Source organism: Melanotaenia boesemani, chromosome 22 (assembly GCF_017639745.1).
Source record: "Melanotaenia boesemani isolate fMelBoe1 chromosome 22, fMelBoe1.pri, whole genome shotgun sequence".
NCBI lineage: Eukaryota > Metazoa > Chordata > Actinopteri > Atheriniformes > Melanotaeniidae > Melanotaenia > Melanotaenia boesemani.
The window spans coordinates 16,514,298-16,527,498 of NC_055703.1; the positions used below are offsets into that span (position 1 = coordinate 16,514,298).

A 13,201-nucleotide genomic window follows, 5' to 3' on the forward strand; every position below is an offset into this window, starting at 1 on the left:
TAATGTTAGTAGTAACAATCAGCAACAAACTGTCATCTGGTTAGCAGTTGTATGCAAATCAGTTTAGTATGAATGACTTCTGCTACACAAGCTGAATCAGTGCATTCCCTTATGATAGTGTAATACTCCGTTAATCACCAGAAGGGTGCACTGTTGGGTTGTATATCTGGACTTGGTGCTTAGGGGCAAAATATTAGAGAATATAAAGAGGAACTAACCATGGTTTAACAACAATGAATATTTGTATTCATAGGGTCCAAAATATTTTGAGTTTAAGTGATACTTTTAAGCAACACTTACTTTAGCTGCATCCTGCAGACTCTGGAGGCGGGTCTTAGCGGACTGCTGCAGCTCTTCTGTGCATCTGCTAAGGTGTTTTACCTGCTGGCTCCATCCTTCCGTCTGCAACACATCCGCCAGCTGCCCCTCCCTCTCCCCCATGGCCTCCAAATCACCATGGAGACCTCGACACTCCCGTAGCAGCGCCTGTCACCACATGTTTCAGAAATTACAATTGCAAGAGAAGAGCCTTTTTTTGCAGGGCAATTATACTAATTAAAGTCATCTAACGTAGTGTACAGTGAAGCAGTCCGGCAAAAATCATACAAGTGTGTGATTCTAATTAGCTGCAAACTTGAAGAATATCTTCAGATTTAATAAGCTAACCTTGAAAAGAGTAGAATCTATTTTTGTGGAAATATGCTGCAAGCATGACAAGATAAATGCAGCTTAAGGACATCTTTAAAGCTATTCACACTCCCAGCTGTGATGCTCATTAAGACTCACCTGGTGTGCTCGAATTTGCTCCTGCAGCTGGGACGCAGAGCTCCAGATGATATTACCAGTGATCAGAGCTTCAGCTTTTTCTATCCAGCCCAAAATGAAAGTCTTCATGCTCTGATAGACCTCTACCTGCCTCTCCGCCTGCTCACAGGTAAGAATAGAAATAAAACTGAGCTTATCCTTAAACAGAGCTATTTGATACAACTGGCAAACATATATATGTAGAAGATAAAGATAATTTTAAAAAAGAGTGCTATAAAGCACACCTTTTTCAGCCTGTTTACTCTGTCCTGGGCCTGCTGCACTGTGTGGCGCTGCACCTCCGTCAGTTTGGCCACAGCATCACCTAGTTGCTTGCAAAGCAGTGGGTTTTGCTCTCCAAACTCTTGCACGGCTACTCCTAACTCTGCCAGAGAGCAACCACAGGATTCACACTCTTCACAAAGAGCCTGGAGAAAAGAAGAAAGAAAACGACTATTTTAACAGTGCTACAAAAATGGAATGTGAACATCTGTAAATTTGCATCCCAGGATTGTTTTTTCATTTATTTAAAATCAGGACAAAGCAGACACACCGAAATATTAGAAGTAGTGCAAAAATGTAAAATAGTGCAAAAATGGCATTTTACTACTATTTTTGTTTTGGAGTAGTGGTTAATTAGTAGATTTAGACATGAGGAAAAAATTTGCTGAGCAGAAAACTGTTCTTTATTGGTAGTCGCTGCTTTTTTGGGTCTGCAAAAGACAGAAGAGAGAGGAAAAGAGTTCTTAGGAAGAAAAGATGAAAAACAGGAGGCAAGGGGCTCAAAGTCCCACCTGGAGTACTGCACTCTAAAGTGGGTCACTGTTAAAGGCGGAATTCAGTTCATGCTATTCCAACTCTAACACTCTCATTAACCTCAACACCTGCAAAACGAATAACCAATCTAACAGGGGTTAATTGCTCACTAATTAGTCAATCTGTCTGTTTGATTACTTTGGTCTCTTCTTTGGCCTCCTCCAGGTCGAAACCCTTGTCTTCCAATTTTATAGCTATGGTCTTAAGCTTTGTCTCGATGTCCTGAAGTCTGGAGCTGAAGTCCTCTTTCACATCTCTTGTCTGCTGGACTTCCCTTTCCCTTGCCTGCACCTAAAACAGATACACATACACAAATACACTCATTCTTTTTTTAAGCATGTATTGTTGGTGGCAGAGAAGGTACAGTAACACGAAGACTGAGTAGTCTAAGCCTTCACCTTATCAATATTTTATTTGACTAACATGGGCATTTTAATAAAGCTAAATGAAGAGGTTACCTGATCTTCAGCTGAGCCCAAAGCCAATGCCACCTCAGCCAGCTGCATGCTGAGCTCAGAGGGCAGACCAGCTTGAAGATCTTGATACTTGGACTGCTGCAGCTCCGTCATGCGTTCCACACTCTGGCGCCTGCTGATGACCTCGCCATGTGCAGTCTACAAATCAAACCAAATCTCTTGTAAGACAGAAAATCACTTTCAGCTTGTTTACATTGAATTTATGACCTTAAAAGCAAGAAGGCCACCATGGAGGTCAGAGGTCTCTTTATAACAAGCAGCCCACCTCTAGCTCTTGCAACAGTGAATCTAGGTCTGCAGTGGGACTCAACAATAAGCCTCGGGTGTCCTGGATCCAGCCTTTGACTAAGCCCAGCTCCTTCTCAACTTCCTCTCTTTCCCTCAGCTCCTGATGTACCTGAGACCTGCTGGTCCGCACCTGCAACAACACACTTAACAACACACCAGAGAATGAGACATGAATTAGTTTTATCCTCAAAATCCTTTTCATATAATTAAATAAAAATGAAGTTTAGACAGGAGCTGAGTATCATCTTTATAGTTGCCTGTGTAGAAATACACTTAAATAACACCCTCCACAACATGAACATCAAAACTCATCTGTAATTCTGCTATGAAAAGCTTTCAATAAACATTTTCAGTTAATAAAATGCAATGTTTTTTATTCTTATAGTTATCAGCTCTCACACTTATCTTTTACATACCTGTCATATTGCTCCTGCATGTTTCTGATCTCTTGCAGATATCGGTTCTCCTCGTGTCCATTCTCTGTCTTTTTCTCCATGACCTCATCCCTCTCGTCCTCTCCTCTAAGACTACGACTTTGCTGCCCCAGGAGAGCTAATATGGACTGCTCCCTTTCCACCTCCTGGTTGAAGGAGTCGTGGTACTCCAGGAGGCTCTGAAGTGCCGCCCGGGTGGCTGCCTTCTCAACCGTGCTGTCTGGGACACGACTGTGGAGGTCTTTCGACACAGAGCGCACCTTCTCCATCTAAGGGCCAGAAATTTGGGTATAACAATTAAGCTGATGAAACAAAATAATGGTTAATAAGTTTTTCTTAGGGAGAAAATGTGTGATTACTCCTGTGGGGTTGCACACCCACAGCCTTGTACCCATGTATTTCATTGTTAGATTTCAAGAGAAACATTGGACTCTTTAACCTAACAAACCAATAAGAAAACAAAAGATTATCTCACTTAATTAATCTAATTAACTTTCTAAATTCTGGTTACAGTTTGACAGGATTTGTGATAGTTAAAGAAAAAAAAAACACAGTCCAGAGTGAGAGGATGACATCATGCACAGTTAAACAAAGGAGCTACAGAAAAAAAGTGGACAAGAATGTGCCACATATGAGGAAGTGACATTTCCCACAGTCTGACTTCATTTCCCTTTTAGAAACAGTGCTTTGTGGGTATTCTTGGGTGTTGACAGCCTCTAAGCACAAATGAGGTCAAAAACAGAGGAAACGGTTGATGACACAGTGTTTTGGCAGGAAGAGGCAACTGGCCTGAAGCCTGGAGTTACATCACAGCACACCAACTGGTGTTCAGTTGCTGCTGTGTTTGACCCAAATCTGCAGATGTAATAACGGTTTTTGGTAAACTTGTGTCTTACATGTGGTTTTTCTGGTTACATACAACCTCGTTTGTAAAAAGTTAAATGCAAATCTAAAAAATGGCATCAAATAGTCACTTTTACCTGTTGAGTAAGTGCCTTTTATCAATTGTGACAAAAGTTTTGAAAATAGTACAATATAAGCAGGATTACACAGGATTAGGAAGAGAAGGTCTTATCCAATGAGGTCACAGACCACATGTATACTACAGACTGTAAAAAAGAGGCTCTTCCTCAGAGGAAATTATATCCTACTGTGTTCTGCAGATGTGGATTGTCCTGAGTAATAACAAGTAATTATTATATTGTTGAATTTTCTCCATCTGTTTATTGTAATTTATGTTTGCATTTAATTTATATCTAAGGAAACACTAACATTTCAGTCATAGAATATATGAAATGAATGAATGAAAAACTCATTGGTCACCACCTAGCATGTAAACTTGGATCCCAACCAAAGGATTGGGGCAGAAGCCTCAGCTTAAATATATGCCCCCTCCTTTCTTACATTTCTACATGATGTTTTGTTTGACATTTTAGGGACGTTATCCATGTTTGAAATATAATAAATGAATAATAGAAAACATAAAAAAGAGCATATACCCACATACATGCATACTTATATTCGCATATGCACATTTCATATACATACACATAGATATGTACACTACACATACATACACACACATATTTGCGTATACCTGCACATACATACGTAAAAATAATTACATAAGTAATAATCATTGTTTATAACTGTATTACAGATGGACTGTTTCCAGTTGAGCTGGCCCCGGAGGGCATACCTCCTCTCTCTTTCTCTGATCGTGGATTGTATGCTGGGAGGAAGTAAGTTTTTGCTGGCTGTATACATAAATAAAGCCGTCTTCTGATCCACCAAGTCCATGAATTTTAGTGCTTTTGAGTTAATAAATAATAAATTGGTGTGATCATAAAAGCCAACTTTATTCACTATTCGTATTGATCTTTTCTGCACTGTGTAGCATGGTTTTGTATGGATTACCCCAGATCTCAACACAGTAAGTTAAGTAAGGTTGAATTCGCTTGTGGTACAGAGTATTCACAGATCTGAAGTTCAGAAAGTGTCTGACTTTGTTCAATACGCCGATTCTTCTGGAATTTTTGGATCTTACTGGGTTCACCTATAGTTTCTAACTAAATTTGTGATCTATTATCACCCCCAAAAAGGTGCTTTCATATACTCTTCCTAAGTCAATCTTTTCAATCCCTAAACCTACCTGAGTAGTTAAATGAGTTTTATTTCCAAAAACCATAAATTTGGTTTTATTCAAATCCAAAGAAATGATAATACCAAGTAGATGTATGATTGTCACCCGTTCATGTCCAACAAATAACTTCCATCGATGTACTTCCTTGTTTAGTGCAGTATGTTTACCTTGTGACTTCCTAAAAAGTCTAAATGAAGTTTGTCTTGCTATTTCTGATCTACAGAGTCAGCTTTCTGACATGTTCTGGCCAGAAATAACAAGTAATAAATCATATACTGACTGTTCGCCTGTCATAAATGCAGGACGACAACTGTACCAAAAACACAGAACTTGCACATAAACAAAATTTCATCACGAGAACGACTTATGTAAACTTACAGGCTGAGTATTACTGACTTTGTTTTCATTATAAGCTGAAATACAGTTGTTGTTTTTTTTCATTTAATGTCAACACCCCCTGTGACAAAGGCCTGCTTATAGTAGAGTGAGCACTTACAACACTCATGATGACCGCTTTATCTGATCAAAATGACATAAATACACAGTTTTAGCACTGCATTTTCTTGGATTAAAAGCAATGTGTGGATGTGTTGATGTTCCATACACATGGCAAGAATGAAGTAGATGTGATGAACTGTTCTTATGAGAAACGAGGAACATACACAAACACAGAAAGATTCCGCTATTTAGAGGACAAATTATTGGGAAATCAAATTCTACTATAGTACAACTTTATGGGCCTTTCCAGAACTACTTGCCACCCCGTCCTCCTACTCACTGCCCACTTTGTGCATTCATGTGGAGGGTCCATCTGTAACAAATTAGTGTTGAATTATAATTGAACACAGTGTGAACACTTTATGCTGCCTCATCGAGGTGGTGTAATGCCCTTTTCTTTTAATACAAAAAACATTTTTTAGATGTGGGTTCGGTGTCACTACCTCTGTAGATCTAAGACACAATTTGTTTCACAAATGGATTTTGTGTGCTGTATTTATTCTCAACGAGCAGACAAAGGGAACTCTGATTAGCGGTGAAAATAACTCTGGAGGGAACTTCCTAATAGAGAGGAAATGAGTAGCATTGGGTTTTCAGAAAGGCCCGGTTTGTCCCATGGGAAGTTCACTTGTTCTCTTACCTTCTCAATAAAGTTCCTCCACTCTCTCGCAGTGTCCTCCAGTGCCCTCTCCTGGGCTTGAGCCACACTGCGAAGCCTTGTCCACCGTTGCCATAGTGACGACACAACGTGACTGGTGACAGCTTTGCCAGATTCAGAGGTGATTTGCTCCAAGTCTGTTGAGTTTTCTTTCAAAGCATTTAGAGGCAACTCTAGCATGTCAATGTGAGCCACCAGAGACTGCAGCAAAAAGATAAACAACAAACACAAACTCTTTAATTAATATGTTTTTCTTGAAACATTTAGATCACAAGAACCTAGAGTCTTTCCATTAGGTACATAATACCTAGAAATGCCTGAGATCCCTTCTTGACTAAATCTTCAATAGCCTACCTTGTGTCTTTTACACTTCTCCTCTGCTTCGTGGATGCTGACGGCTTTAGCTGTGGTAAACACGGCCATCTTGCTCTCTGAGTCATTCAGCTGTTCAACCAGCGTCTCTCTCTCATGTTGAAAGGAGCTCCATAGAGCGCCACACCTGAGAAAAATGCATATTACAAACCACTGCTAAAAGGGGCATAATATAAAAAAACATACAGAATATGGATGTGGAAGCACTGACTAAACATTAAGTACAGCTCATATATACATGCTGTAAAGGCACAAGCATTATTCTTGATTATTATTGACACATACCTCTGCAGCACTTCTCTGTAAGCATCGACTTGCTGTTTGACCTTCGTCTTCTTCAGCTGCATTGCCTGAGCTTTTTCTCTGAGCCCACTCATCACACCTGCCTCCACAAAATCAACCAACAGGGGATCCAAAGTCTTCAGTTCCTCTAAAGCAGCTGCAAAGTTATCCTCCTGGACTAAAGTTTCTTCCAGGTCTTGCATACAGTCTGTGTAGTTGTCAAGCTCCACCCCTGAGGTGGCCCGATGGAGCAAAGCAGCAGCAGAGTCCAGCCATTTTTGCATGGACTGAAGAGATAAGAGGTACCTCTGTACCAGAGAAAGAGCTTGATCCACAGCCAGCTAGAAAAAGCAGAAGGTGGTTTTTAATTAACTTCAGATTTTTTTCTATGTATCCAAAGAATTTCTTACCAAGAATGTAGAAGTAGGATACGTTTACAGAGCAAAAACAACCCAAACTTCTGTACAATGTTGATTTTCTAAAAATAAATATAAGCTTATGAAAGTCATAAAATAGATTTCATGGTGTTTTCTTTTTTGTGAAGTAAAAGTTGTGTCAGCGCTGATTAAAACAGATTAGAAAAGCTTTCTGAGAAATAGTATTTAAACACTTTAAATACCCATAAAATGTCAAATCAGTCATAACTCGCTTACTAAAAATTATTCAATTTAAATTTTCCAGCATCTATTGAGATTTATTTGAAATGTTTCAAATTCCCAAAGCCTATAAATATTGATGATATGAGAGGAAAGGAGATGGAAAACGGTTTGAATCATAAATGATGGATCAACTTCCTGTTAATTTGAGAACTGGAGCTTAACTTAGGTACTGAGCTGCAATAAAATTAATACATTACAGCATTAACAGGAAACAGCACATAGACAAGCATGCAGAATGACACATGCACGTACCTGTTTGGCACTAATTTCGTGTTGAACTTCAGCTCCCAGCTTTTCCAGCTCTTGTAGTTTTTCTTCTTTGTGGGCTGGAACAGGTTCCTTGCTACTTTCATGCTTTTGCTTTTCTCTGACACCTATTACATCAACCAGTTTTTTTACACTTTTCACTTCTTCCTCCATAACTTTCAGTTTCTGCACTTCCTCGTAGATCCTCTCAGTTTTCACTTCTGAAAAGGTCAAAGGCTCCTTCAGCTTGTCCTTAATGATTTTCAACCAGTCTGACATTCTCTCAGCCTTTCTTGCAAAATCCTCATCCTTTATGACTGCCGTTTCACTTTCTTCCACAAAATGCTTAACATCACACTGTAGAGATTGCAACAAATCAAGGTGCTGTGCAGTTTCCTGAACAGCAGCAGCATCAAACTTCAGATCCAGTTTTTTAGTCTGCTGATCACATATTTCAACCTGAGAGAAAAGTCCACCCAGACTTTCCAGCAGTGAATACAGACTTGTGATTCTATCTAAAGCACTTACTTCTTTGATTGATTTTAGTCTGAGCAGCTCTTCTTTTACAGACATAAACTGTGCATCTAATCCTGATAACACCCTGTTATGTTCTATTACTATCTTCAAGCAGTCGTTTAGTTGTTTAATCTTCAGATCAATTCTCCTCTTCAGTGTTTTGTGGAGAGTGACCAGCTGCTGAGTCTCCTCAGCTCTGTATTGCTGACCCCGGCTGAGAAATCCCTCACTTTTTCCATGAAGTTCTCCAACGGCAGGGCTGATATGGACTAAACATTTATCACAACATCTGTACTCATTGATTAAACTAACAACTTCATCCTCTCTAATATTGATAGTCTGCTTCTCCAGATTGTCAAACTGCTCCTGAAGCTCCTCCAGTGCATTATGAGTAATATCAAAGAAAGTGCTAAACTCTTTTCTCTCCAAGATTATCTGTTGGACTCTGTCTTTTTTCTCTTTGGCTAGAGCTAGGATGGCGTTGTACTGCTGAGGCAGGGCATTGAGGCGCTCATCTAGGTAGCAATGGTCAATCTCATTCAGAGTAGGGAGGATCTCCTGGCCTATTCTTTGGACAATAAGAAGGAGGTTTTCATACTCTGAAGCTTGTTCTAAGACACTCTGAAAGTTGAACAGTTGTGTTTGCAGATATGAGCTCTCATCAACACTGTTGAAATCAATTTCAGGAAATGTTATGGCATCTGCTCGTCTTAACCAGTGGCAGGTCTTGTCCAGGTCAACCTGGAAGTATTTCCTGGAGGTTAAGGCTTTCTCTAAGCCTGTGAGACGCTGGGTGGTCCTTTGAAGGGCAGTCTCGAAGGTGGCCTGTAGCTCCTCAAGTTTAGCCAGCGTTTCTGCTCTCTCCTTGTCGGTGGCATCTTTCTCCAGTTCTCGGCCTTGTACCCAGAGGGATGCCAGTTCCCTCTGGTAAGCTCGTAAGCTGCTTTGGACACCCCGACATGCAACAACCTGTTTGGCCAGATCCTCTGGAAGGAGTGCAATGTGGTCATCTATCAAAGCCTTCCTCTCCTGCTGCTGCACCCATGACAAAGCTCTCCCCAGGCCTTGGAGGAACTGTGCTCGCTCTGTAAATGCCTTGAGAGGAAGAATTAAACATTACAAATTATTTGCTAAAAAGAACATAAGTTATATCAGTAACAGTGTGGATTTGGACCAGATAAAGTTTAATCCTTTTGGGTATAATTAAAATTCCACTTGCATGAAATTCAGATTTCCAGCTGTTTACCTTACTGAGGTACTTCCTCCTTTGGGCAACACGGGCCCCAAGTGCTTCCACCTCCATCTGGGCTTGTTCGACAAGCTCCTGTAAACATCTCTTCTCACTCAGCCCTAGCCTGGAGGCCACAGCCTGAGCTTCGCTTACTGCCTGACCAAGCAGCTGTTGGCGGGCCTCCAGTTCTACACATATGCTCAGGTGGTCAAAGAGGAAACTTTGGGCCAGATCAGGTGGTGGGCTGGTTTTTAGTGCAGAGGTGAGTGCAGGTCGCTGTTCCTCTACCCACTCTCTGGCATCTCTCAGCTGGGTTCCCACCCGAGCAAGATCCTCCAGTGTCTGAGCCGAATCCTGAATCTTCTGCAGAATGAGGGACTCTAGCTGGGCCCAGCGCTGCTCCAGGTGACCCACCTAATGAAATGCAAAACAGTGGTCTCTCTAATATAAATACCTTTGAAATACTTCATATTTCTGTGGGTCTTAGCTACATTTTTTAGCAGGAGCTGTACTTGTCTTACCTGTTGTTTGACCAGCTCCTTGTCGAGCAGGCTAAGTCGAGGCAGGATAGCTTGTCTCTGGTCCCTAAGGTCTTCCAGAGTTTCTCGCTGCTCTTCCAGATCGCTGGCAAGCTTCCTCAAAGCCTCTAGGTGCTCACTTGTACTCTCTGTGTCAGCCCTATATCCATGCAAGCACAATTTAAGAAACATTTAGTCTATAAAGTCCCACTAATGCAGATCCCCAGTCTTCACTTTGACAAACAGAACTATTATAACAGCTAATTTTATGCATATAATTAACTTGTTCATTTGATACATACAGCCAGCATTTAATTAATATGTCCTCTTGAAATACTTGCACAATACTGTAAGTTCAATACAATCTTAATTATAAAAGCTTCAATCAAAGCTTGATACCTGGCTAGGTAGTCCCATTCCCTGGATACTTGATGGAAAAGTTCTTCCACAGCGACCACACTCTCCTGGTATTCTCCACTTCGCTGCATGTCTTCCCCTCGCTGGGCTTCCAGCTCTTCAGCCCGCTGGCCCAGGTCCATCCAGGCTCTTTTCTGCCTCCTTATCTCATCCAGGGCAGGACAGACCTGTCCATTCGTCAACCTGCTGATGGCTTCAGTCAAATGACTTGCCTCAGATTGTCTCTCCCTAATCTGCTGAAGGAACTCCTGCAGGAGAGATAACAGATGATTAAGCATGGGTCTAAAACTTTGCCTAGACAATGGCATTTGGACTCTTTTCTCTCTCTTTTTTTCAATCATCATAATCTGGTTACAGCTGAAAAGCAAATTTTTGTAAACAAAAATAACTTTTCAAGACCTGTGCCTTGTCCAGCAGGTTCTGTGCAATCTTGGGTTCCAGCTCTGCAGGTCTTCTGATCAGGTTCTGAAGCTGTTGTTCTGTCTCTCTAAACTGGGTTTCCAGATCTGCCTTCTGCTCCTCAATATCCCTCCAGCTGTCAGATACCTCTTCACATAGAATCATGCGCTCCTCAATCTAGACACAAAAATATGAAGGAATCAGAGCATAGTTGATTTGTATACATAAAATATTTAGTTTTTAGAGTATTTTAGTATTTTAGAGTTGCAAATATTAACACTAAAATCATCTGCCTTTTCAACTGACCTGTAGTTTGACTTGCTGGATAGCTGCTGCAGTCTCCCTGACCCTCAACTCTGACAGGTCACATGCTGAACAGACAAGCTGGAGGTAAGTGCTGGCCTGTTCCTGGAGGGCTCGCTCCTGCTTTACCTGTTTGATCACATTAATTAGATAACTTCTATTCATTTTATTGGCAATTCATTTATCATGACAGCCTGCAAAACTGCTTTTTATAATAAACAATTTGGCCCACACCCAAACAACATGCAAACTGAAAATTATGCATTAATACATTCAAAGATCTGTTCATTTTATTTAATTTCTGGCAGAGAAATAACGGAACACATTTTATTAACTATAATGAATATCACCATGAAAAATACTACATTTTTAGTTGTGGAGAATTAAAGTGCTACTGACCTGATGTAAAGCTTCCTCAAGGCTAAGGGAAGGATGTGTTTGGCGCTCAGGTTCTTCGGAAACAGAATTCAGCCAGGTCTGGCACTGTTGCAGGGTGTCCTGCAGACTTACATGTCTCTGTAACTCATGATCCAGACTCTGATAGACCTGTAATTACATAAATGTCTAATGTCAGATTTCTTGACATGTATACATTTTTAAATGAACTGAAGTAAATACTAAAAGAAAAGATGCTAAAACATTTTCAGCCCAAATGAGCAGAAGACAGACTTGCAGAAGAACACACTGATTGAAAATAACAATAAAAGATATTTTTGGTAGATGACATAAGACCACAATGCATTGCTTTGAAGTTGGCAAAGCATCGGCAAATACAAAGACACATTACATGACAATTGTCCCCACGCAAAAAAAAAAAAAAAAGCTGTGTTATATTTAACAGGTGTTGAATGTGGAGGCGTCCATGCCCTCCAGGGGACAGCAAAACAGTAAGGTCTGATTGACAGTGTTAATTTGAGAGGATGAAAGGGAGGAGTAAAGGGGGAAAGTGTTGGCAAACTGCCCAGTGTATTTGGCAAAGGCGACAAGGCTGGCATGGTGGCAAGTGGCAGGCAGGATATTAGGGCTGTGTTGCGCTGGGACACAGTTGGCAGCCACTATAACACTGGAGCTGCAGTTGTAGAGAGGCCAGTAGTGTAGTGGTAAAAGTGGCTGGATCACACAATGCCAGATTGGATGTGCACACATTGGTGGAGGTGGTCTCTCGGGAGGTGAGCTATGATGACAAAGTAGAGGTTGCCAAAATGACAGAGTGGGTCTGGATTATAGGCCTAGCCAGATCTACTGAATGGTGGTGTGTGATCATTTTTGGCTCAGGCATGAAAAAATGGGGTTGACAGGGGATATGTGGAGATTAATACAGGGAGATTGAGCTAGTGATTTTGGCTGGTGAGATCTGTCTGTGTGTGGCTGCTGTTAGGCTTCACTTTGGCAGACTTAATTGGTTGTGCCCTCTATATTGACACTGAGGGGCTGACTTTAAAAAATGGGTTTAAGTGTCAGAATGGGTTAGGATTAAGTGGATGCCTTGGCTGATGGAATATTATCATCCCTGTGTCTGGGCATACATGTTGTTTGTGCATCCTGTGCACAAACACACTGTATATGCACTGCATTTTACTTGAGTAAAAACCATTTCTTTCTCAGATTCCAATAACTCCTGCCTTTCTTCTTCCTCTGTGTTCGCACCCTGCCTCTTCCCATTTTCTTCTCACTCACTCTCTGCGCTGTGCTACAGATGGCGGAGTAGCTGTCTCTGGTGCCTTGCTGGTGAGCCTGGACCTGCTGTCTCAGCCTGCTCTGGACACGCTCACTACAGCCTTGTACCAGGTGGTCTCCTCGCACTTTCAGGCCTGCCAAGCGGTCCTCAAAGCCTGCAATTTCCTCCATGATCGCCTGTGGAGAATAAAGTCACAAAGCAAGATCTTGTTAGGGATGAGTTTGTCCTCTGGTCAATGACATAGGAAGTTTGAACAGATTGGCTACACACAGACAGAAGTTCTAAAAGCTGGACAAGCCTGAGTGGGTGAACATGACCGAAAGAGAAAAAAAACTGGAGGGTGGCTCTGTACATTTGCACTACGCCAGTTTAGTTTCCTAAATAAAAACTCTGTTAAAAATTAGAACAGAACAGACTAAAAGAAACATAAAATTGCAGAGACACATACGTCAGCAAATACAAT

The 13,201-nt window shown here is 41.1% G+C and overlaps 1 protein-coding gene across 1 annotated transcript in view; it reads right to left on the reverse strand.

Moving 5' to 3' along the window:
• LOC121634250 (nesprin-1-like) overlaps positions 1–13,201 on the reverse strand; it is a 42,372-nt gene that overhangs the window by 2,977 nt on the left and 26,194 nt on the right. Inside the window, exons 22-38 of the mRNA XM_041976785.1 lie at positions 12,738–12,914; positions 11,064–11,189; positions 10,758–10,934; positions 10,341–10,606; positions 9,945–10,101; positions 9,439–9,837; positions 7,683–9,287; positions 6,775–7,058; positions 6,472–6,616; positions 6,100–6,318; positions 2,801–3,087; positions 2,362–2,527; positions 2,079–2,234; positions 1,759–1,911; positions 1,068–1,232; positions 787–924; positions 301–486 (exon numbers count right to left, since the gene is read on the reverse strand). Coding sequence (XP_041832719.1) covers positions 301–486; positions 787–924; positions 1,068–1,232; positions 1,759–1,911; positions 2,079–2,234; positions 2,362–2,527; positions 2,801–3,087; positions 6,100–6,318; positions 6,472–6,616; positions 6,775–7,058; positions 7,683–9,287; positions 9,439–9,837; positions 9,945–10,101; positions 10,341–10,606; positions 10,758–10,934; positions 11,064–11,189; positions 12,738–12,914 — 4,806 coding nt within the window. The remainder of the gene's footprint in view (positions 1–300; positions 487–786; positions 925–1,067; positions 1,233–1,758; positions 1,912–2,078; positions 2,235–2,361; positions 2,528–2,800; positions 3,088–6,099; positions 6,319–6,471; positions 6,617–6,774; positions 7,059–7,682; positions 9,288–9,438; positions 9,838–9,944; positions 10,102–10,340; positions 10,607–10,757; positions 10,935–11,063; positions 11,190–12,737; positions 12,915–13,201) is intronic.